Source organism: Peromyscus californicus, unplaced genomic scaffold, assembly GCF_007827085.1.
Source record: "Peromyscus californicus insignis strain IS unplaced genomic scaffold, ASM782708v3 Scaffold_11__1_contigs__length_118956290, whole genome shotgun sequence".
Taxonomy (NCBI): domain Eukaryota; kingdom Metazoa; phylum Chordata; class Mammalia; order Rodentia; family Cricetidae; genus Peromyscus; species Peromyscus californicus.
Window position 1 is genome coordinate 53,835,681 of NW_026294402.1, and position 22,644 is coordinate 53,858,324.

General features: G+C 41.5%; 1 protein-coding gene and 1 pseudogene across 3 annotated transcripts in view; both read right to left on the reverse strand.

Moving 5' to 3' along the window:
* Nucleotides 1-538: 538 nt before the first annotated feature.
* Bbs4 (Bardet-Biedl syndrome 4) overlaps nt 539-22,644 on the reverse strand; it is a 39,998-nt gene continuing 17,892 nt past the window's right edge. For 2 of the 3 annotated variants that reach the window (XM_052762390.1, XM_052762372.1), the window contains exons 6-17: nt 21,865-21,937; nt 16,588-16,641; nt 12,951-13,078; nt 10,458-10,512; nt 9,425-9,493; nt 7,975-8,127; nt 7,707-7,878; nt 7,350-7,436; nt 5,577-5,646; nt 4,855-4,996; nt 4,203-4,404; nt 539-3,777 (exon numbers count right to left, since the gene is read on the reverse strand). In XM_052762390.1, coding sequence (XP_052618350.1) covers nt 3,665-3,777; nt 4,203-4,404; nt 4,855-4,996; nt 5,577-5,646; nt 7,350-7,436; nt 7,707-7,878; nt 7,975-8,127; nt 9,425-9,493; nt 10,458-10,512; nt 12,951-13,078; nt 16,588-16,641; nt 21,865-21,937 — 1,318 coding nt within the window. In that variant the 3' untranslated portion in view covers nt 539-3,664. The remainder of the gene's footprint in view (nt 3,778-4,202; nt 4,405-4,854; nt 4,997-5,576; nt 5,647-7,349; nt 7,437-7,706; nt 7,879-7,974; nt 8,128-9,424; nt 9,494-10,457; nt 10,513-12,950; nt 13,079-16,587; nt 16,642-21,864; nt 21,938-22,644) is intronic. The other variant, XM_052762382.1, reaches the window with a different exon arrangement.
* LOC128125258 (M-phase phosphoprotein 6-like) lies at nt 12,973-14,597 on the reverse strand (annotated as a pseudogene).

Sequence of the window (22,644 nt, forward strand, 5' to 3'; positions counted from 1 at the left end):
GACTGGTCCTGTATAAAGCTGCTCAAGGGTGCTTTAGAGAGTCATGCATGTTTCATACAGTTCCGTATTTTATGGCTGTAAGTACATACAGGTTTCCACTTTCAGGTGAATAAACTCTCACCAACAAGAGCTTGAATAGATTCTTCTTGGGTGAAAATCTGTAGGACCAGAATTGCCAGGCAAAGACCCTTATCAAAGCAGCTAGACCATTCTACTCTCCTGACAACTTGACTGTCCTGATTCTGTCTGGTTCTTGATAAAAGTGGGAGTTTTCAGTGTTCAGTTTCCCACATGACAAACGCTAGACACCTTCTCAGTGCTCAGTTGGCCACTCCTATACTTTCCTTTGTAAAATTGCACACTTTGTCCTAATTGAGTGTTTGGGTTGGTTTTTCTTATTACTGAGCTAAAAGATTTCTTCATGTTTTCAGGTATGATAAGGTCTTTGTCAGGTCTGTTTTCTCCAAGCTTCAGCCTAATGCTCATGTTATTGTCCTAATAGTTGTCTTCCCTGGGAAACACAATGACACATCATCCATGCAGGCTCAAGGTTTCTTGGCGCTTTATAGCCTCAGCGTTTACAGTTAGGTCTGTAATGTAGTTTGACTTAATTCCTATGCATAGTGTTAATCTGAGGACAGATTTATTTTTTTACTGGTAAAATATATATATACACACTGTAGATAACATAGTTTTGAAATATGCTTACATTGTGGAATGGCTAGATTTCCAGAACACATTGTTAGTTAGGATCATGCAGTTTGTGGGTATTTCAAACTGGCTTTTTCACTTGGTATTATGCACTGACCACATCCTTTTCTCAGCTTGATATAGCTCCATTTTGCACTTTTCCTCTGTCTGGCTCCACTGTAGTTATTCACTCACTCACTTATGCACAGGTTTGGGCATCAGGATTGTTTCTAATTCATTTCAGCAAATACTTTTGGATTATATGTTTAGTTTTTTTTTTAAAAAGATCTGCCAAATTTAGTTCCAAGGTACCTATGCTGAAGCCTTGCTAGCACTTAGTATTGTCAGTTTGGGGATTCAGTCTTTCTAAAGGGTCAAAGCCATACCTATATCTGTGACTATCATTATGATCTCACTTTCCTAAATCTGTTAAAATTGTGTTGTGAGCTGCCTTCATAGAATAACTTTTTATTCTTTTCAGAATGAATGAGAAACTGCGAATCTAGACCCCCAGAAGACTGGACATGTACAGTTTGTTATCTAAGAAAACCTAAGTCCAGGCACTATGGAAAGCATTGCTTTGTGACTATTCCTGGAAGAAAGGTACCATACTGCCCCTGAGGAATGGAAACTGAGCAGGCCTCTTGGTTTCTGCCACACTTCACCTGAAGAGAACAGCACTGTGCACTTGTCTAGCCTCAGATACTAAGATTTAGCCAGTGGTGGTGGCACACTCCTGTTAGCCATAGCATTGGAAGGTAGAGGCAGGAAGAACAGGGTAAAGGCTATTCTCTCAGCTACATAGTAAATTTGAGGCTAGCCTGGACTACACGAAACCCTGTCTTTAAAAATATTTAAAGTCCTCTCAGAGTAAGGAATTCAGTTCCACCCTTAGAGATTTTTCTCCTCTACTTTGAAGCTTTATAAAATGAGTAGCTTAATCTCTGCATGGGCTTCTGTAGCCACCACTGCTTCCCCAAGGGTGTATCCCTGCTTGGTGATGAACCATCAGAGGTTATGTCCAACTGCAGGTTCTAATCCTGTGCAGCCTGGCATATACCTTCTGACATGGGTTTTCTTTCCCAACTATAGGTTCCTCCCCAATAGACTTGCTCTTAAGAGACTTCCTAAGCCCATGCTCTTCAGCTAGTACAAAATCCAGATTCCTCTAACACAATGATTCTCAACCATCCTAATGCTGAGACCCTTTAATACAATTCCTCATGTTGTGGAGACCCCCCAACCATAAAATTACTTTGTTGCTACGTGACAACTAATTTTGCTAGTGTTATGAATCATAATCTGCATTATCTGATATGTAGGCGATCTTATATGCAGTCCTTGTAAAAGGGTTGTTTGACACCCAAAAGGAGCCACAACCCACAGGTTGAGAACCACTTCTCTAGCAGAACCTTTAAACAGATTTCGTTTCTCAACTCAGGTTATTTAGGTGTCTAGTAAGGTATCATTGGGTTATCTCAAAGACCAGGGCTACCTACCACCAGACTTGAAAAGTCCTTGATCCTAGTCACCCATATGCCTCGTCTTAAGTCGAGACTGAGTATCCACCTACCTAACAGTCTCTTCTCATTTGTCACCTACAGCCAGACCCTCCTTTCTGCTGATTTAGCGCCTGGGTTTCTTTCACGTTTTCTTTCTCCTCTCCTTCTAAGCCTGTTATTTCTCTAACTCCTATTATTTCTCACCAACACCTTTAGTTTAGTCAATCAGTTTAGTCTATACTACCTTTCATGCTGATGGAGAGTTTTGTTGACTGCTCCATGACAAGCCTGCTACCTGGGCAAAGGAATCACCTCTGGGACTGTGCTTGCCATCTGAGGTAAGAGAACTTAAGAGGATCTCTGTTCAGTCTGTCAAATCAGACCCAGCCATAATACCAAAAAACTCCACACTCCACCTTGACAGCATGTCAGTTTTCTAGCTTCCAGTTAAGGTGAAAACCAGGACTGCCTCAGAGGAAGCCAACCCTCTGGGCCGCTGTGAGGCCACACTATAGGCAAGACCAGCTTGGCTCTGAAGTGGTTATAGGTGCAAACCAGGCTTGGAAATAGGTAAAGATAGACAGTGATCACAGGTTGTTGTTGTTGTTTTTTTTAAAAAAAAGCTTTTAATGCGACCTCTTGGTGGTCCATAATCTTTACAGAGGCCGCTAATGGGCCAGGAGAGCATTTGTCAGCATTCATCATTGATTGTCTTGGTTAAAATTCCTTGGCTAAGAGCTTTGTTCTTTTTCAGCTGTACTGGGGATCGAACCCAGGGCCTTGTGCAAGCTGAGCAAGTACTCTAGCAACTGAACTCTATCCTCAGTCACCCTACCCACACCCTTTTCTTTAAATCCTCGGTGCCAATTCCAGACCAGCCTTGACTCCTACTACTTATACTGACATGATCTGGCTCCAGACTCTAACCTCTTTTAAGAATGAAAATAGAGACTTGTTTTAGATTCTCTGAGCAAATACAGCTAGAATATATTCCAGATTGGGTCTCAACTTAATCTAAAAGAAGGGAGGGGACCCTGTTTAACTAGGTTCTCAATTCAAGGTTTGTATTACAGTGGGGACTGATGTATTTCCACAGTCCAGTTAGAATGAGGCTTCATTACCATAGGCTACTGAGCAGAGGTCCCTTTCCCTTTATCAAGATAAAAGTCCTTCATCGAGTGATAGTCTTTGATCATTTGCCTTGCTGAGTCTTGGATCTATACGTGCAGGGCCTCAAGCCTATCTAGCATGTCTTCTCCCTCGTTCCTGGATGATGGGGCCAGCCAAGAGCTGCATGGGCCTTAGGCTCCTCCTGATCATCACAATGCACCCTGGGTTCTGTTTTAATTCTGCAGTACCCATCCAGGGAACAGGGCTGGCCTCCATCTGCCTGGGTCATATGACCATCTTCTATATGGTCTCACCTAAGAGACCCCTACTCCAGGGTCATCCTGTTTTTCTCGTGTTTGTTGCTATTTTTCTTTCTTTTGTTCTGATGCTTCTGTTGGACTTGCCTCCACGGTGGGCTCTGGCTCTGGCTCCAGTGGAAGTGATGGTGGCTTTGTGAGCTGGGCTCCTACAGCACCTTGCAAGGAAACAAAACGTGAATTCTCAGTTACTCCATTTCAGAAGAAATCATTTAAGAGGGAACTCTGTACTGTCTGAGACTATCAAGACTGTAGTGCATCCTGCAGCTAGAAGGGACACCCATAAAACTGAAGGAATAAAACATTAAACTTGTGAAAATTAAAGCAAAAATTTACAACAGTATGCACTTAGTAAATGCATTTCTAACCCTAAAAACTGACTCCCAGCTAAGCCTGCCTGTATTGTTATCTACCTAACAGTTTGCCCTTCAAAAACAAATGCTGATTTGGGCTTTTCCCCTCTGGCTAGTACTGAATTGGCCATGAGCTTGCAGAGTGCAAGCCTCATTCAAAGCTGGGATCTCTGGTGGCTGAAGCAGGTTATCCCCACAAAGTCTTCACAGAGCTCTGTGTAGCCTCCTACCTGAAGGGAGTTTCCTGTATGCAGCTGCTGAAGCCATCGCCTCTCCTAGAGCTTGAAAGGTGCCGAGAGTCTTCTGGAGAGCAGCGGATTTGCTAGCTGAATTGGTCCGGTGCTTTGACTTGGGATCTTTGACTGGTTTGGTCCAGACCAGTGCCTCTCCAACCTGGAGGGCAGCTCCCAACTTCTGAGCCATCTCTACCATCTTGTGCCCACACGGGAAGAAAAAAAGCCATTGACAAGACCAGCAGAGCCAAGCTGCCTGCTGGTACTAGCAGTTGAAAGAGGAAGTACTTATAATAAGGAAATCACTTTCAAGTGCTGGGATTACAAGTGTGTGTTCATGCTTGGCCTAAGGAAATCATTCTCTAACAGAGAATACAGGTTGCTTACTGGATACCAAGGGGACTCCGAAAAAGGGTCTCAAAATGCAACCATTCAAGTTTGATGCTTCACTGGGCAAACTGCCTGCTCCTGATAAGCTGTATTAGTAAGAACACAGTAAACCTGAATTATTTTGTTACTTTCCTCTAGCAAAGTTTGTCTAAGACTGTAACTAACTGGTAAATGCATGCTGCAATGAACATGAAGCTAAAAGAAACATGAGCTTATGATACCTTTCATTTGCTAACAGCTTGCTTAATAAGAGACATACCTCCGAGTCAAATTCCAGAGGACTGTTGTCCTTGAGAAAGTTGACCTTCTTCTCCATCTCCTGGTACTGAGCCAGGGCACCCTTTTTCTCGCCCTGGTTATACAGCAGCACAGCATAGTTCAGGTTTACTAAAGGGTTAGACCTGTGCAGAGAGACAGGGACTCTGTGGGACGGGGGCTCTGCAATAATTAGTCATTTGAAGATCCTTCTCATACAAAATCCAAACAAAACTGACTAAGTAGGGTTGTCCCCATTATACAGCAAAGTGCTATGTGACTGACCCACAGAGCAGAGTCAAGGAGCAAAGCAGGATAAGGACCAAGTCTGGCACCAACAAAGCTACCCAGGGAAGGGCTGCACAGACATCCCAGACCTGCTGTGTAGCAAATGCTGGGGGAATAAATTCCCCCAGGAATCTTGTTTCTCGTTGGTTAACCTGAGCCCAGGCTCCCACCTGCTAATCTGGTTAGCTCACAGCTTATCAGCAACCCAAGCCAGAGTGCTGCCAACTCTTTGACTTGCTTTGGATTCCTGATTATAGAGCTCAGAACTGGAAGTTGTTTTCTCAGGCTTTTAATTTTTGCCAAGCTCTACTTGCTTAAAAACCACAACCTTCCCAATTTATGCCACGTAGTGGCTAAGCTGACTCTGGCAGCATTAGTCCTATGGCCCACTTTGCAGAATAACACTCCCTGCCCTTCCCCACACAACAGTATGCTCACTTATCCAGGCGGACAGCTTCTGCATAAGCTCTCTTGGCATTTTCTGTATCTTCCAGATTGGTCAGAGCCACTGCCACAGAGAAAATTAGGAGAGCTCATCTTAGCAAAAACAATACTGTAGACCACTCTCGAAATAAAGCCTCTTTCATCCTTCGGCTTAGCTGCCTCACCACAACAGACTGCAGCTATGCCTCATACTTTGCCACTGCTTTTCGAGTATTTCCCTTGTTCAAGCCCAAAGTTCTTCATTTGTCCCCACCTGCCTCCATCCTCTCGCTGACCTACAAATACACTGACCACATCACTGTTCCACCTAAGAATCCTTGCTTGTTCTCCATCATCTATAACCATGGTCGCTAAAACTTTCAGTGAGCCACAGAACATTCTCCTCTTCCCCCCCCCCCCCCCCCCCCAAATCAGGATTTCCTGAAAGCCTAATATATAAACCTAAAAACAGCTACTCTGAGGGTCCTGCCAACTCCACCTCCCCAAGCAGCCAAACAGGCAACTATGAGAACTAGGACTAGAGAAGGACCCTGTGCCATTCCACAGCCACACACCATGTGGCCATTCGAGTCTAGCTTGTCCTGAAGACCGTGTGAGGCTGCTCTACTTCGTCAAGTTAGAACTGATGCTTCTACCCTAATGTAAGCAGTGAGGCACTCTTGTCTTACAGTTAAGGCTGTGACTCTCCTGAAACTTGAGCTAGCTTTGTATTCTGGTGTTCTCCAAACAACCACCATGTAGATGCCTTTGATTTTTCTTTCATAATTGAAAACACCATGGTAATGACCAAAATACACACCAGAAAATACTCCCTAGAAGAAATATTTCATTAGTTTTTTAAAAGATTTTTGTTGTGGTTTTTGAAACAGCGTCAGGGTCTCACTAACCGCTCAGGCTGGCTTCAAATTCATTATCTTCCTACCTCTACCTCCAAAGTTAGGATTATAGACATATTCCACCTCTGCCCACCTTAATTTTAATTTATTTTGTATGTCATAAATGGAAGTTGGGACTAGAATGATAGTCTAGTTTGACTTGAACTACCAAAGACCAGTTATATTAACAAAATAATCGGGTCAATGAGATGGCTCAGCGAGTGAGGGTGCTTGTTGTCTGATGAGTTGAGTTGGATCCCTGGAACCCACATGATGGTAAGAGACAAACTCCTCCCTCAAGTTGCCCTCCAACCTCCATATGTGCACTGTGGTATAAATGTTTTGTTTTGGTTTGTTTTTGAAAAGGGACAAATGATTTAGTAACCACAATAAGCCCCAAATGATGTTTAGTCATATGATCCTCACATCAACCCTGGGTATATGCAGTTAGTAGTGGAGGCAGAACTCCACCCTATACCCATGTTCCTAATATATATGAGGGCTGTTAGCACAGCTCCGTGGTAGAAGGTTTACCTAGCTCCATGCAAGACCCAGGGTTCAATCTCCAGCACCAAAAAAAAAAAAAAAAAAAAAAAAAAAAAAGAATACCAATAGGAAAAAGAAAAAACTGTTAAGAGGGGAACTATGAGGGGCTGGAGAGATGGCTCGGTGGTTAAGAGCACTTGCTGTTCTTGCAGAGGACCTCCAAATTTGGTTGTGAGAATACCCACATCAGATGGCTCACAACTGTCTGCAACTCTTGTTCCAAAGAACCCAATGCCTTTTTCTGGACTTACACGTGCATAAACTCACACACAGACATACACATATATACATAATTAAAAATAAATCTTAAATTATTTTTTAAAAAGCTAGGTGTAGTGGTACACACTTTTAATCCCAGCAGAGGCATCCAGATCTCTGAGCTGAAGACCACAGTAAGTTTCAGGCCAGAAAGGACCACACAGTGAGACCCTATCTTAAAAAAAAAAAAAAAAAAAAAAAGAGCTACGAATACAGATTATCTAACCTGTTAAGATTCTGAGTTCAAATCCCTCAGGTTAAAGCAACCAGCTCCTTGGTCACTTTTTCTTTTAAATTCTTCAAACTCTGAGGCAGTAATTCTGATTCCTATAGGATCTCTAAAGGAATGTCTATTTTAGGGCATTTAGCTACTAACCTGTGATCCTAATTAACTTTTCCATCATTATAACTCACAAGAAGGGGTTTCTATATAAATGTCCCTTACCAGCCAAGAGCATGTAGAGTTCCCCCATCTTTGGCTGGAAGTTGATAGCTGCACTGAGAAAATGGAATGCTGATGCATACTGCTGCATAGTCAAATGGACAAGGCCCAGATTGTACAGAATCTTCCAATCGAAGGGTGCCAAGTAATTGGCTCGTTTTAGGCAGCTGATAGCCTGCAGAAACAGGGGCACTCAACCAAGGTAAGACAAGTTCAGCAGACCCAATAACCACATGGATGAGTATGAACAAGGACTGTAAGGAACACTCACTGCCACGTATTTCTTCTTGCCAAAGAAACACATCCCAATGTTATTCCAAAGTGGAGGACTTTCTGGAATAGCACAAGCTACAACTCTGTATTTGGTGAGGGCAACATCAAAATCCCCATGGGTCTGCATCATGCTGCCTGCTGCCAAGATAGCCTGAAAAACACAGTGCATATAAAGTTAATAATTCCGTCATCCAAGAAGTTCAAGGCCATGAGACGGTCTCCTGAATGTACATAGTAAGCTCATTAGCACAGACATGACCAAGAAACTTCTTCCAGGTATATGAATATACCCAAACTACTAAGACAGCTGCTCCTAAGAAATATCTTTGGAATCCCACAGCATTAAAAACATATAATGTTATTGGCTCTATCTAGCTCTATTTGTCTCTTACTTCCAGCTAGGGAAATCAGTACTCTGGTAACTAGTGCCTTTCATCTTTGTGCATGAAATGCTCCCGACACCTCACATATACCCGTATATGGCTACTTAATAGCCCGCTCTTTCTGGCTCAGGATGCAATGTGAGTTGGCTTTAGTTTTTTTGGCTTTTTATTGTTGTTGTTGTTTGTTGTTTTTCAAGACAGGGTTTCTCTGTGTAACAGCTCTAGCTGTCCTGGAACTCAACCAAGCTGGCCTCAAACTCACAGAAATCCACCTGTCTCTGCCTCCCAAGTGCTGGGATTAAAGGTGTGTGCCACCACACCTGGCTTGGCTTTAGTTTTTATCAGTCCAGCCCTATCATTTTTTTAAGGAAAGGTATCAAGATGGGGAGCCAGCAGAGCCAAGCTACTGCCTTCCTAAATGATGACCAAGTTTTTATCTAACAGCCATAACTAGATATGTCTCCCTCAGTAATGTTCATTCTCTTGATTTTCTTTCTCACCCCCAAGTCAATCTGGAAGTTATAATTTCAAATTCATTAGGATCAAAACATTCTTTTTCGACAATTGTTGTGGAAGCTTGGCTAAATTCTCAAGTAACACATGAACTCTAATGGCACTTGGACTTTGTAACAGTCTGTTACCACAAATGTGCTTCTTCTGAAGAAGCTGAGCGTCAACACTTTATGATACTTTTAGTAAGAACTAGCTTTTTTTTTTTTTTAAGATTAATTTATTTATTATGTATACAGTGTTCTGCCTGTGCACTGGAAGTTGGCACCAGCACCAGATCTCATTAGAGATGGCTGTGAGCCACCATGTGGTTGCTGGGAACTGAACTCAGGACCTCTGAAAGAGCCAGTGCTCTTAACCTCTGAGCCATCTCTCCAGCCTAAGAACTAACTTTTAAAAGTAAGAATTAGAAATAAAAGGCACCAACATACAGATACACACAAAGCTTCTTGGGTGTTTAAAATGAGAAACCTATCCTATTGCCTGGATCTGATCATCTACAGAGGTCATGGAACCATCTATAGGAAGGCCCTGTAGTTCTAAAGCCTGCAGTACCTTGTAGTTGGCAGGGTCGTAGGTCAGTGCATTCCCAAGGTGTTCAAATGCCTTCTGGTAAACACCAAGCTGGAAGGAAGGAAAGCAAAGAACTGACGTCAGGGGAGACGTCGGTTTAGGAGTCTAGTCAACCATACCCTGAATGGAAGCATGCAGTCATCTGTGAGTTCTCTTGACCCCACCCCACCCCCAAAATACTAATAATAATAAAAAAAAATAAAGTGAGTATACCAAATAAAATGCAAATCTCCATGTTTGTGAGTTTCTTATTTTGTTTATTTTTCTCCTAATAAGATTAAAGTATCTTCTGCCTCCAAAAAAAACATTTCATAAACACTCATTCTGATCAAAAGTAATGCCTCCTGGCCAGGACTGTGGTAGTTTGCTTCATGTCCCTTTAGGCCTGCTCACAAGCCAAAGCCCAGAGGACTCAGAGTTAAACTCTTGGTTCTTCTTAAAGCAACAGTTATAAAAGCTACTTTAGAGGCACATCAGCTGAGCAGGCACCTGTAGGGTTGGCAAGGTAAGACAGCTCAGAGACCTGGGGCTTCAGGGACTCCGGTGGACAGAAGTGGCAGAGTTAAGAGTCCCATCCACACTTAGGAATCTGAAGGGAAGGGGAGGTTTCCTCTCTAAAAATATATCCCTTGCTCCTATCTCCTGCAGGACCTTGGCTAGCAAGATGAACCAACAGGAGCAATCTTGGCCTCGAAACAGTACAAAATGGTAAAATATATCAGTTTTTCTTCCTTCCCCTCAACAATAAGATAACAGCCCCCAAACCACACAGCTGTTTCATATATATACCTTCCCTATTGCATAAGAATTGCTATTATACTAGGCTGAAATACAATTATGACTTGAGAGCCAATGTTAATTCTTTTAGCAATGAGTATATAAAAACAAACCAAGGTTCATGTGTGTACTGTGACTGTTAGTAAAATGTGCTATATAGAAAAATGAAGGAAACCACCATAGATAAAACCCCTAAAGCGTTTCTAATGCCAATGTGTGAATAAACAGTTTTCATTACCTGTAAGTAGAGTAATCCTAAAGTTGTAAGAAGGTCTGTATTTTCTGGTGAGAACCTGTAACATAGAGATGCTCACAAGGAAACCATGATTATGAGATACAGACTGACAGTCATCTGCCCCACTGCCAACATCCAGGACCCTTTATTAAACCTCTTCCTTTCCCATGTAAACTTCTGAGGGCAATTTGGCAATTTCCTTAAAAAACAAATCATCTCAATCCTGGCAACAGAGAAAACCTGCTCAGCAGAACGAAGCAGGGCTTAGAATCCAGACTCGTTGTTGGAGCCTTTCTTTTGGACCAACAGCAACCTTAAAAAAGGACTGTGTGGAATGATTCATCACACTGAAAATAACCAAGCTTAAGGCAAGTCAGTCAGGACACAGTTATGCTAGTCCTTCTGTTGAGACGGCTCTTTGCCACTTTCCCTGTGCTTACAATGGTAGGTAGCCTACTTCAGTACTATGTCATTTAGGACTCCAAGGCCCCTGATGCTGTGCTCTCTAAACTAACTTGCCAAACTAAACAAAATAAGGAAGGCACATAGCAGCCCTTTGGAAAGAATTAGACACTGGGTCTTGGGAGTAAACACTGACCTAAGTATTATCTGACTTCTCTTGTCTTTGTCAAAAAGCCAAAGCAACATAGCTGAGACCATCTGAATATAGGATCATCAGTTTCAACAGTTAAAGCATCAAAGAGCAAGGAGCTGTCTCCTGCTTGGAAGGAAGGAAGGAAGGAGGATGCTTGTTCCCTGTAGGAAGTCCAGAACCTGCAGAGCCCAAGCCCAAGCCATGCCTGAGCTGGCAAACAACTTTCTCAGTGCAAATGAGAACCTGCCTCTCACTTTTCTATAGAAAGGATCCATCTTGGTCATGTCCCTCCCAAACCACATATGTAACCTGTCCTTCCCATTCTTCTGATTCCATCAGGATCTGTCCCCCTTCCAAGAACAGTCCTCTCCAAAGCTTTGGGTCAAGAACCTACCTTCTCAAATACTCAACTGTCTGGTTTTCTCCTTCGGGAAGTTGAGTGACTCAAATCTCTTGAGTGGTCACTGTCAGTACCCTCACGGGATTCATGTGCACTAACTCAAAATGCCAACTTGTAAGGACAAAGGTCAGGAACAGGCCGACTCTCCAGCATTACAGGACTTGACTTACTCTATGGCTCCTTCCTACCTGCCCACATAAGCCTGACCTTTTGATAATAGAAACTGTTTTAGTTTACCAAACAGAAGAGATTTTTCTGTCACAAAATGTAGTTAAATAAGATGCAGAAAAGAAAGCAGTGCTATGATTCATATAGCCAGGAAGTTTACCCTGTGGTCAAGGAAGCTAAGAAGTGACCAGTACTCTATACCAGTTCAAATTTTAGTCCATGAGTCACACATTCTATTCTGTGATCAAACAAGATACCTGAACATTTTATACTACAGCTGTCCTATTTAAAAGAAACAAGCCAGGTGCAGAAGCAGGTGGGTCTCTGTAGGTTCAAGGCCAACCTGGTCTACATAGCAAATTCAAGGCAGCCAGAGATATATACTGAGATCCTGTCTCAAAATAAATAAATGAAACAAGATAATACTACACAGGAAAGACAAGATTCCAGGTGTCCCTAGAGAGGAAACATGGAACAGCAGCACGAGAAACTCAGTCATCCATTATCAACAGATTAGACTATCTGAATGATATTTTTAAACAAACAGCAGCAACAGCAAAACCCATGCTATCGGGACTGGAGTGCAGCTCAGTTACAGTACTTGTGTTCGGTTAAGCATGGACAAGATTCTATCCTCAGCATAAAAAACCAAAACAACAGTAACACAGGACATAGTGGTCTTAGACTAGTAAAACCAGCTGTCTGTTACTGAGCTAGGAGATTTCTGTTCCTAATATGATCTCTAGGAACAAAGGATCTGCTATGAAGTATTTAACTAGACAGTCGCACTGCCAGCTAACCCCAAATTCTAGCTGAGTGCATGCCCGTCCACTTCCCTTGCAACTGTGTGCTCCTACCTAATTTCAAAAAGTGTACAATTTTAGGGTTATTTAAAACTAGGATGCTTACTCCATATTTAGCTTCCAGTATCATCTTCCTTCAATATGTTCTGGAACACATGTTACAGTTAGTTACTCAGACAGGTGGGAAAAAAAACACCTAAGGAACCTAAATCTCCAGTTGGCCTGTGGAGCAGCTAGCCTAGAATGGACACTGTTATAGAAGAAACAATCTGTTCTCCTAACATATCTGTTCCATTGCTTTTCTCATCGCTTCCTGTAGGTATGTCCAACCTGTGCCCATGGGCTGCATGCATTCCACAATAGCTATGAATGTGTCCCAACAAAAATAGCAGACTTACAGAAAACTGCGATTTTTTTTGTGTGTGTACAATTTTTTGTTATTCAATTGTGTAGTTCTTGAGGGTGATAATCTCATGTTGCAATGTTAAAAGGTGGACACGCTGGTTAGAGTCTAAGAGAAAGACACTCACTCGACTGCTTTCTTGTAGATCTCAATGGCCTTGTCCAGGTCTCCCTCCAGTAAGTGGATCTTCCCCAGCATTATGTAAGTCAGATCATGCTTGTTAAGCTGGAGGGCACTGTGCAATTGGTCTTGTGCCTAATTAAAGTTTAATGGAGTAAAGAAACCAAATTAATACCACTGAAGGACAATGGTTTCCTATGGTGAATATGAAAGCAGAGCTTTGATGTTCTTATGTGGGAATATCATGTCTCAGAAAATAGCTTTTACCATCTAAAAACCAAGCATAGCCTAGCTGGCCTTGCTGAGTTCTTATGAGATGATCAAGTTTCTTAATGTTTCCTGCTTGACATTTATACCTATGACTTAAACTTCATAACCCCAAAGCGACATCACAGTACAGTACAGAATACCACAGCAAACTTGATCCCACCTACACTCCTGACTACCTGAACAACCTTTGCCAGCTGGACCTTGTTTTCCTCAACAATATGAACACAAATTAACATAAAAGTTGTTTTTTTGTTTTTTATAAAAACAGATGTTTATTACAGAATGTTAGAAAAACGACCCAATTGACTGCTTTAAATAATCAAAAAACCACACCTCTGCAGATGAGAAAGACCCAGCAGCATACAGTCATTTCAGGTTAGAGAGACATGTCTGCTCCTGGTCAATCACTTCTGGAAAGTACTCAAATATTTGATTCCAAAGTGAATGGATGAATTGGCTTGACATGATTAAAAAAGTAAACTATAAATATAAGGGCAGTTGAAACAATGGCAATAATTAGTTTACAACAGTCATCCCAGGACAGTGAGAGAGAGCTGTTCACATGTGTCCTGTCGGTGTGTACACACACACAGATCAAACCCAGGTCAAATAGGAGCGGCATGTGCCCACACATTGAAGACCCTGAAGAATGCCACTGAAAGGATGTATAACATCCACTACACATCTGTCTCAACAACAGCACACTCCTTACAGGTAACACTGGAGCACTAACCACTACAGACGCCACGGGGAGGACCTCAAACCCACTGTGCTCACTCACAGGCATCTGTGTATCCGAGGCATCCATTTTAATCTTGGGGCTTTAAGAACATCTTTGTTCTAATGGGTTTTATATTTCCATTTCCCTCTTCTTCGTAATTGGCTCGGTCCCTCTTCTTGGCAAACTTTTTTCCAATTGTCCCACCAAAGTCTCATATCTCCTCGCCATCTCTTCATCCAATACATCCACCTCCACTGTCTCTTCTTCTTCTGCCGTGGCTTTGTTCTTAGAATTCATCTGAAGCATTAACTTCTCAACTTCAGTATTAAATCCTCTGAACGACATCCTTCCATAGAGAAGATCTTCACATAGTGAGAAGCTCTGCTCTTCAGTGATGAAACTCCCCTTTTCCTTGAACTCTGGCAGATCCAGGTACCAGTGCTCATCACTGATCATCTTCTTTTCCTCCTCCTCCAGTTGTTTCTTGGTTTCTGAGTCCGGGCCCCTTTGCATGAACTTCATACGCAGCAGGTTCTTGGATAACTGAGTCTTGCACTCAGATGCCATGTTGGATAGAGTTCCAGAGGCTAGCCTAAAAGTTGTTCTTATTTATGCATTCAACAAGTATTCATTGAGTAACTGCTGGTCTAGATGCCTGGTATACTAGAGTTAACAAGAAAATAATGCTATGGCTGGGCCTGCCTCGAGGAGGCCCTGGGTTCAGTCTTCAACACCACACAACAAGAACAAACATAATATAACTTTTTGCTCTGGAGGAGCCTACATCTTAGTAGGCTGAATAAAATGTTTTCATTCACTGATTCAATGAGGGTTCTATAAATGTCAGGTGTTGTGTTTGTTTAGCCTGTATAATAAATCTAAATGTAACTCTCTGCCTCAGTACAGGTCCAAAGACCAATCTTCCCTCTCCCTTGACTTAGCTATACTATGAACAGGAATGTACCTGATCAAAATATTCTCTGAAGAGAAAAATTTAATCAGCTGTATAAAACTATAGATTCATCAAGAAAACTTATGTGTCCACTGAATATGTATTTTATTTTATTTTGATATATATATATGTGATATATATATATATTGTGATATATATATATCACAAAAAATAATTCTTACACTCCAATTGCTAATATGCAGGTATTTTTTCATATCCCTGAAAGACAGACTAGGTTACATTGTGATCTTGCAAAGCCGTGTTAAATGGGTATTAATGAGAGTCAGTCTTGGTAGAGGTTAAAAAAAAAGGAGAACAAAGTCTCACAGTCACCAGGTTATGAAGGAAACTACCTAATCACTATCACTACCCTTCGGAACTCTCAAAAATTCATCTGTTCCTCAATTAAGACATATTTCTAGGGCTGTAGAGATGGCTCAGCAGTTAGGAACACTGCTGCTCTTCCAGAGGTTTGATTCCCAACACCCAGTTGATGGCTCACAACCATCTGTATGTAACTACAGTTGCAGAGGATCCGAAGTCCTGGCCTCCAAAGAGACCAGGCACACACATGGTACACAGACATACATTCAACCAAAACATCCATAAACATAATAAAATAAAAAATTTCAAAGTTTTAATTTGAACAAAAAAACAGGTATCTATTTATTAATTTGAGAACCAAGGTAAGATTAACATGCTTTGTCTTATATCAAAGTCTTAGAGCAAAGTTTCTTTGGAGTGAAATATAAATTTACATCAGAAAAATTCTTATCACAAAACAAAATTCAATCCCCTTAAATTCATTTTCCATTGACCTTAAAAGCAAAAATCAAGGCCAAGCATGGTGGTCCACATCTTTAATCCCAGCACTCAGGAAGCAGAGGCAGGTGGATCTCTGAGTTCGAGGCCAGTCTGGTCTACAGAGTGAGTTCCAGGACAGCCAGGGCTATACAGACAAGCCCTGTCTCCAAAAACAAAAACAAAATAAAAAGTAAAAATCAGTTGTTGTCAAAGCATAAGATGGTTATCATGGTCAAAATGACACCTTAAGGCAAACGCATGTGTGTGCGTATGTATGTTTCTTTGAAACGGTGTCTCACTAGCCCTTAGGCTGGTCTCAAACTCAGGAGCTTCTGCTGTTAGTCTCTGAACTGGTGAAATTACTGGAGTGTGCAACAATGGCCTGAGAAGGTCCACTTTTTGATATGTGTCTTGCTGGACATTTGTTTCTATACTAGAACATTTAATGGGAGGTAGAGAGAAAGAGAGAAGGCAACTGGACCACCACTGATATTCTAGACTCCTCTACTTTTTTTTTTTAATCAAAAGTAAGAAAAAAATGGGTTGGAGAGATGGCTCAGTGGTTAAGAGCACTGGCTGCTCTTCCAAGGATCCAGGTTCAGTTCTCAGCACCCACATGGTAGTTCACAACTGTAACTCCACTTCTAAGGGATCTGACACCCTCACAACAGACATACATGCAGACAAAATACCAATGCACATAAAATAAAAAATAAATCATAAAAATTAGGGAAAATGAGTAACGACAAGTATTAACATGGCAATAACGATAAAAGGCAATTTTTGGTCCCCAAGCTCTGCAGACAATAGAGTCAATACACAATGGACAGTGGCTCTTCTGTGACAAATGATCACAGTGAATTCCAGTCAACTACCATCACCATTTTCATGAATTACCTTGTTGAACTGCTTTAGATAAGTATAGCACACTCCCAGGTTATGGCAGATCTCCTACATACAAAAGAAAGGAGAGTGGTTAGGGTTACGTCTACAAGAAGCAGGAGAGCACAGCAGTCTAAAGACTAGTTGAGGGTTTTTATGTTCATAAATATACATGATTCTACAAAAAAATTCCTAAGTGTATTCTTTTAAATTAAAATTATAAAATGTATGATTGGAGTGATGGCTCAGCAGTTAGGAGCATTGCTTGTTTTTGCAGAGGACCTGAGTTTTGAGTCCCAACACCCACATGGCAGCTCACAACCTGTCTGTAACTCCAGTTCCAGGGAGTTACATGCCCTCTTCTGGACTTCAAGCGCCACACATATATGTGGTACACAGACATCCATGTAGAAAAAAAACACCTAGACTCATAAATATTAAAAATTAAAAAAAAGATTATAAGAACCACAAGAGCAGACAGAATCTTCCCAGATCTGTGGCTAATCTGTTGAAATCTATATAGCAAGGTCAGTGGGGCACGTCCATTCTCCTTTGTAAATTACATTTTATCAGACTAGAGTTACTTCCTATGGCTCTTGTATACTAGAACCAAAACTACAGAGTTAAGTAGCTACAGAGTTAAGTGTAAAAAGCTGCAATACTATATAAATACGTGTAATAACTTTATACTAAGTAGTCCTTTACAAAAAAGAGTTTGCCAACCTCTGATCTGCGGAAAAGAAAGATGAATCAAAAGCCCACTTTTTGACTACCTTGGCTGCTGACAATTTCTAAATCTATCTCACTGTAAGACTAATCTGTCTTCTGGCCATAAGTGATGTGAAATCTCTGGAATTTCTTTGTAATAAATCTGACTTTAGCAGATTTAGAAAGGAAACCAGTAGTAAAAAAAGTGTTTCTGGAAAGCAGCAAGGGCCCAGCACCCTGTAAGTGGTCGGAATGCAGCCCTGTCTCAGGAACAGAGACAACTAGTTTAATGTGTTCCACATCTCCTAGAACAACAAAACCATCAGTGGTAAATCACCTGCTTGCTATACAGTAGGCTTGATACCAGATGTTTTCATATATATTACTTTAATTTTCCAAGAAATCTGCAACATCAGTATAGTTCTTTTAGTTTTATAGGAAACAGAAGCTCAGAGAGGTTAGACAGTTTTCCTAACACAGAAGGGGACAGCGCTGGGATTTTTTTTCTTCTTTCTTTAGTTTTGTATCCTAACCATGTACAGATGTAAACAGCAACACCACAGACTCATGAGCCTGACAACCATCCAATACTATCTACTATTATTTTATAACCAAGTACCAAATAGTGTAACATTTCATTTACAAGCATTTCAATACATTTCTCAAATGACATGGTCTTTAAAAAAAATCAGGGCTGAAGAGATGGCTCAAGAGTTAAGAGCACTGGCAACTCTTCCATAGGACCTGGCTTCAGTTCCCAGCACCTCCATGGTGGCTCTTGGCCATATATTACCTCACTTCCATGAAATTCAATGTCCTCTTCTGGCCTTGCAAATACTTCCCACATGTAGGCACACAGACATACATGCAGGCAAAGCACACACACAAAATAAAAATAAGTAAATCTTTTAAAAATTTGTTTTAAACCTACAATACTATTATCCTACCTCAAAAACAAAACTAGTATCTGTCTCAGAAAGGTCTCACATTTTAAAATTATTTCTCTTAAACCATAATTGAAATAACATCTACATTACCAAGAACTGTGCCTTCAACTCAAGCCTGCCTCAAAACTTGTATATATTCCATTTTATCATGCTGTAAAGAAGTACATGGACAGACAAGAGAAACGCTGCCTTTCTTGTCATTTGATGCTCTGCACACTAAGTGACCCCTGACCTTGTGAACATTGCTGAAGGTGATCCTGGAGCAGATAGCACAGGAAATGTGGAAGAGAAAACAGAATCCTGTCTCTTATGAGTATAGGACAGGAGTATCCAGGGACATCCGGCCAGGGCAGCAGACACTGCAGGAAGATCTCAGACACTGCAGGAAGTTAGCAACCTTTGACTGCAGCTGCGATCTACTTCTGTTCTTCTCCTACCTCACTGTGTGCCCTCTGCCATGTCATCCCATCCCCCAAAGCCTCAGATTTCTCTCTTGACATTAGTGGAAATTCTCCCTACTTACCAGCTGATTCTGAAGTCAAGACAATGGCATACAGGATTATTATCCCCTTGTTAGAACCAGACTCTGGAATATCATGATGAGTACAAGAAAGTAGAGCTAAAAGATTTCCTACAGACATTTATTAGGTATCACATAGATGGTATCTGGCTGTTTGCTGTCCCAAGTGAGTCAGAATACCAAGTGAGCTCTTTCAGCTACACGGAGCAGGAGGTGTGCTTCATCTCCCCTTTGCCCAGGCCTCCGGACTCATCTGTTTTTTTCTGTTCTGCTCTTCCTGAGCTCCATCCTCAACTCACTGCCAAATAACTATCTCAACCAGTTTCATGGGTTCAGTTACTAACTTTATGTTCCTGACTCCAAAATGTTCATCTATAACCTAGAACATCGTGATTTCATATCTAACTATGCACTGGACATATCTCAATTTAGATAGCCTACCAGATCCTAAAACTTCCTTTGTCCAAATTTTTCTGAAAGACAAAAATCAGAAAGTGAGTGAGTGTGTATTTACTCATGCTCGCCTGCAGGGCCCAAGGGCTTCCTGAGCTGCTTCTGTATGTGTAGTTTCACCTTGGCCTCTAATGATTCAACTCAGCTCAGCTCTTGGGAGGTGCAGACGGGGGGATCAGGAATTCAAGGCTATCCTCTGCTACACAGCTAATCAAGGCCAGCATGGACTAAATGTGACCCTGTGAACAAAGACAATGGGGATAGTGAGAGTAAGATGACTCAGTGGGCAAAAGCACTTGCCACCAACCCTGACGGCCTCCTGAAGGAAAGCACCAACTCCTGCAAGCTGCCCTTTGACCTCTACACTCACGAAAGCATGTGTCCTCACATATACATAGAGTGTAGACAAAACACATAGATGGATGGGATGAAAAAAATTCAAGTTAATAACCACACCCAGAGGAAAAAAATAACTGAGATTGAAATGTACTTAGAAAATCATAATGCTGGCAAGATGGCTCATTGGGTAAAGGTACTTGTGGCCAAGTCAGCTGACTTGAGTTCAATCCCTGCACCATGGGTGGATGGAGAGAACAAGCTCCCACAGGCTATCCCTGACCCCACCCGGAACACCCTGTAAACACAGTAAATAACGTGTTATTCAACTTTTCATAACCAGTGCCCTAAGTACTCTAAGGGAAACTGTGTTCTCTCTCTACTATAGTCAATCTACTTCTCTACAGAGGAAGGTCTCTGCAAGGATCAGCCAACAGTATAAAAACAACTAAAGGAAAGCAGAAAGAGAAAGGTAACTGTGGAAACACACACAACTTCAGACTGATACAGAGAGGGTGCTAGAAGAGAAGGGAGGGAGAAGGGAAAGGAACGCCAAGCATGGTGGCACACACCTTTAGTTCCGCACTGGGGAGGCAGAGGCAGAAGAACTCGGAGTTTGAGACCAGTCTGGTCTACAGAGTGAGATCCAGGACAGCTCAAGAGCTACATAGTGAGACCCTGTCTCAAACAAGCAAACAAACGAGACAGATACAGAGACAGAGAGAGAGAGAGAGAGACGGAGAGAGAGAGAGGACAAACTACTTAGAAATCAGAATACAACTACTGAAATTAAGGAAAAGGCTAGGCTACTAGAATATATACAGCTAAAAGCAAACACAGTGATCTATCTGGGAGATAAGACTGAGCAAATGTAAAGATGTAAAAATGGATGTAAAGAATAAAATAATAGAAAATGAGGGGCTGGACAGATGGCTCAGTGGTTAAGAGCACTGACTGCTCTTACAGAGGTCCTGAGTTCAATTCCCAGCAACCACATGGTGGCTCACAACCATCTGTAATGAGATCTGGTGCCCTCTTCTGGCCTGCAGGGACACATGCAGGCAGAATACTATATACATAATAAATAAATAAATCTTTAAAAAAAAATAATAATAATAGAAAATGAGAGACAAGTTAAAAGCCACAGAGCTGCTGTGTCTGAAAGGAAGTGACAATCAGTGTCCAGCCAGGGCTGATCATCCACCAGAGGTCCACTCTTGTTTTCCTTTCCTGGGGAGTCCTATTCCAGTTGCGGTCCACATTTAAGTGTACTTTCCAGCCTTCCTTTCAGAGGCTGTGGCTAAAGCACAGGCTCTCAGGGCTTGCTCTTCCTTGCTTCTTTGAGCTCCTTAGCTAAGAATTAATAATTCTTAGATAAGTCACCATTAACTAACCATGAGTAAATCTCAGCCTGAAATTCTAGGACTACCAAATGAATTCCAAAACCAGTGACATGGATTTTCATAGGGGGGGGGACTTAATTTATAAAGAGAATGTTTAATCTGATTTTGTGTTGTACTTACACATAATCCCCAATTTATACAAATACATGGTAGAAATAAGGGGATAGGGACGGTGACTGTGGTCAAACGATGAAAAGATCACAGTGAAACCCATTGTTTTGTACAATTAATATACACTAATAAGAAAGGGAAGAGCGCTCTGGAGGCAGAGCCAGGTGGATCTCTGTGAGTTCAAGGCTAGCCTGGTCTACAGAACACGAGATCCAGGACAGACAAAGCTACACAGAGAAACTCTGTCTCGAAAAACCAAATCAGAATAAAGAAATAAAGAAAGAGAGAAAGGGAGAAAGGGAAGCTGGTAGAAGGAAAATAAAGCGTCGCTTAAACTTGTCATGATCCAAAGAAAGGCAGAAAAAACAGCTGATTGCCAAGCAGATAGGGAAAAAAATACAAAAAGAGCAATGAAGACATCTACTGCTGATGCTTTCTAATTCCAAAGGTAAAACAACTCAACTCCTAGAGCTCTTGGAAATGAGATGAGATAATCACAGCAAGAATGGGACCAGGGAAAAACTATCAGCAACATTAACAGCTGGAAACTATACAACAATGCCTGCAAAGTTATGCAGAAATGCCATGCTGAAAACAGAATCAAAAAACAGTTTGATCATCTGAATTCTAGCCAAGGGCTGGCACTATGGAGATAGAAGGCAGGCAGATCTCTCTGAGTTTGAGGCCCGCCTGTTCAACATAATGAATTTGAGGCCAGCCAGGGCTACACACACAATAAGACCCTGCCTCCAAAGAAAAAGTCACTTGAAAAATGGAACCATTAACATGCTAAGAAAGAAGTGACATTTCTTACCCAGTCTTTCTGGTTAAGTTTAGCTGCTTCATTATATACTTCAGTGGCGGCTTTATGTTTTCCCAGAAGAAATCTGTGAAAATACATTTTCTATAATTACTCAAATTTCATTATTTTTGGTTTGATTTGAGGCAGGTTCTCATGTAACTCAGGCTAGCCTCCAGTTCATTGTGTAACCAAGGATGACCTTGAACTTCTGATCCTCATGCCTCCACCTTCAAGTACTAGGATTACATGTGTGTACTGCCACAACCAGCTAACCTAACTCCTATAAGAGTAACTCTAAAAGTTCACATTTCACACATATTCCACAGAGCTAAAAACTGTTGAAACTTTTTTAAACACTTGAGTTGGTTATGTGGGAAAGACAAAGGACAGTGCTGTGTCCCAAGAGCAGACGCTCCGGAGGCAGGGCTTGCGTCAGCAGTTGTTTAAGACCTTAGTCTCATACACCAATGTTGGGGGCACTCTTCTGTAACTACTTCCTATAGCATTCTATAAAAATAAACAAACACAAAAAGTCAAATGATAATACCACTAAGCATGAGCTGCCATCATTTGTCAACATCATCCAATAAGGGCATGTCTTTTCCTCATGAAGCCAAGTTTCTTTCCTTGATCATGAATTTGGAAGAAAAAAAGAATTGATTTCTATGTAAAAATGATGCAAGTATGAATGGCAACAGAGGGAGGAACATGAGATGGTACTGCATAGAACACTTCACTACTCTGAAGAAGTTTATGACAACTTCAGAAGGGTTCCATTTAGGAATCCGCAAG